At 39.4% G+C, this 2,950-nt stretch overlaps 1 protein-coding gene across 1 annotated transcript; it reads right to left on the reverse strand.

Annotated features, from left to right (window-relative positions):
* Nucleotides 1-366: 366 nt before the first annotated feature.
* On the reverse strand, nucleotides 367-2,275 carry LOC132307046 (3-ketoacyl-CoA synthase 12-like). The gene has a single exon (XM_059804700.1). The coding sequence runs from the start codon at nucleotides 2,181-2,183 to the stop codon at nucleotides 780-782; it is 1,404 nt and encodes a 467-aa protein (XP_059660683.1). The 5' UTR covers nucleotides 2,184-2,275; the 3' UTR covers nucleotides 367-779.
* Between the last annotated feature and the right edge of the window lie 675 nt (nucleotides 2,276-2,950).

Here is a 2,950-nt window from a genome sequence, read left to right on the forward strand (position 1 = left end):
TTCATTATCAACAATTTTATAAATAAGTGAACGTACTTATTTTAAAATAGTACATTGTTATTGAAGAAATACACTATATGATGTGTCTTTTGCATCCAATATCTACCACTGCTTCTCAAGATCTCCAACAATATTTGGCCTTAAAAACAAACATGCAAGTACGACCACACATCCTTTATGAAGACTGTCGGAGGCTAGTTGTGATATTAAATTCTCTATTCGCATTTTAAACCTTTTCACAAAAAACCATTAATTGCAATGGTGGGATACACAGAAGGACCAGTACAAAGTCAGTTTCACAAATTGTGACAAGAGAGAATGAGAGAGAGAGATTGTACAATATGTTTCTTTCTTTCTGATCAAAAGTTAAAGCAAGCCAATAACAATATTATCACTGTTAAAAGAAAAGAAAAGATAGGTAAAAATAAAACTTTAAAAGAACAGACAATGCTAATTAGACCTAATAATCTAACGGAATTACAAGTCATCCATCGGATACTCTCCCGGACGCATCCGTTAAATCATTAGGTCTAAGAATCACTATCCTAAAAACAAAAACAAGCCCTATATATAAATATATAAGATGCAAACTTCTCATTTCCTTGGAAGCAGCATACCTTATTGGACAATCAGTGTATCCCCTCTACCCCATGGATTCAACAACAAGAACATGTAATTTTACACATAAAAATTAATAAAACCTATCAACACAATGAAGAAGAAGAGAGATTGTCGAAAGAAAAATAATGATCACCTTAAACACCTTTCTCACTGAATTTTTACAGATATTCATCTGGAATCTTGAAGGTGCTTATATCCTCATTTTGGATCCAACCATATGTCTCCATGAAAGGGTTTGCTAGGTTTTGTGGCGGGTAGCTCTCAATGCAGTCCTCCCACACATTTGTGTCACCCAAGTCCCTCACCACCTCCCACATACAACTGTTACACTTAAAACCTGCACCAAAACTTATCATAAATATTTTATCACCTTTTTTAAGCCTCTTCTTGGCCTCCATGTACCCCAACACATACCAAAGACTACTTGCAGATGTGTTTCCGAATCGATGCAGCGTCATCCTCGCCGGCTCTAGGTCATACTCACTCAGGCAAAGGCTCTGTCCGATGCCATCTATCACCGCCTTCCCACCTGTATGCAGGCAGAAATGATCTACCCCGGTCTTGAAATTGATCACCGGCCTCGGAGTGCTCCCTCCCTTTGCGGACGAGTTTTTGTTCATTTTTCGTATGAATGATGCGACGGCGAAGCGGAGCAGCTCCCTCAGCGGCAATATCTTTGGTGTGATCTCCTTGAGGTTGTCGATGCAGGCTCGAGTTGCAGCCTTGGGAAGGGTCTTCCCAAGGTGAAACCCTATCCGGCCTTGCTCGTCCTCGGTCTGTATGCAGCACCCGTAGGACTCATCTCTTGCTCCGTGGTGTGTACGCACTAGACACTTCAACTTGAACATGGCCTTCTTCTTTAAGGCCACTTTGTTTGTCAAAAGTATGGCGCAACCACCTGACCTAAACAGACAATTTGCAAGTATCATTGATCTATTGTTGCCCGTGTACCAATTGGGACTCAAGGACTCCGATGTCACAACAAGTGCGCACACATTTTTGTGTGTTTTGAAAATGTTTTGGACGGCATTGATCGAAATAAGGCTCGCACTGCACCCCATCCCAGTGAGATTATAGACTTTAATGTCGTCTCTCATCTTGTAATGGTTAATGATCCTAGAAGCTAAGGAAGGGACCGCAGCTAGCATGGATATGTTCACCACTAACACGTCGATTTCGGATGGAGAAAGTTTTGATCTTTTCAGTAGCTTGTCAATGCTGTCATGGAAGAACTCTTCCATCTCGGAGAGACTGTCATCGATGGTGGGACAATCTTCTCGTCCGGAGAGAATGTTCCGTGGCGCGTAGGTTTGCTCGCTGATGCCGGAGCTGACAATGGCCTTCAAGAGGAACTTGTACTCGTTGAGACCCAAGTTTTGATTTCTCCTGATGATTTTGCCGCAAAACTTGGTGCTGAGCTTTCGATCGTCGCTCGGTTTGAAGCATTCATAGTCCAAAATGTAGCAGGACTGGTGCTTCTTTTGATGAAGAAACTTCAACAGCAAGAAGAGGAGGTAGAAAAGAGGAAGGGTATACAATAGTAACATGGAAATCATTTCCATGAAAGAGAGAGATAGAGAGAGAGAAAGGGTGTGTTTGTGTCTTGTGAGGTGTGAGCTTAATATTGGAATTGGAATAGGAATTGAAATGAAATAAAACAAAGTGTTATATATAAGGGTTTAGTCATCAAGTTGCAAAATGTGGTATTGCTTTATGCCATTGCTGTCACTCAACCCCCACCAACTCATGGTGCGTGACTTCACTAACAATCTTTAATACAATCAATAACAGTCACATACTTAGGTATGTATGACCAAAAAGTGAACTCTCTATATACATAGTATGTAGATAAAATTAAGATAAAGGAACAATAATCAATTAATAAATACACATTCATGTGAATGCTTACTTGTGTTAAACAATCAAGTACTAATATATATATATCCAAACCCCACATTGCCTAACCCTAATTCATTTCTAATTTAATTTATAGTTCTTCAATTCATGTCAGATGGTCTTTCTTCTTCGGTCATTAAAAGTTTGAATGCAAAGTCATTGGGATAGAGCAATAGTTTCCCAAATAGGGTTTTTATGATCTACACATTTAAGAATGCCGGCTGTGGTAGATGGAATTATGGAAGATAAAATTATAGAGCAGTTATGGTATGAGCACTAAGGGACAACTCTACGCGATTGAAACAACTTTTACACGCTGCATTATAGGTACATTATTTTTTTCGGTTTTTGAATGAAAATTTGGTAAGAGCCATGATATTTCGAATTCGAAGAATATTGAATAAGAGATATGTGAGTGAGACCAACAACTAAG

The sequence above is a fragment of the Cornus florida genome, unplaced genomic scaffold (assembly GCF_030987335.1).
Source record: "Cornus florida cultivar Cherokee Brave unplaced genomic scaffold, ASM3098733v1 CherokeeBrave_3.0.0_Hap2_Chr05, whole genome shotgun sequence".
In the NCBI taxonomy this organism is placed as follows: Eukaryota; Viridiplantae; Streptophyta; class Magnoliopsida; order Cornales; family Cornaceae; genus Cornus; species Cornus florida.

Bases quoted from the DNA above. Each gene is read 5' to 3' on its own strand.
- LOC132307046 (XM_059804700.1), bottom strand. From the start codon at position 2,183: ATGGAAATGATTTCCATGTTACTATTGTATACCCTTCCTCTTTTCTAC.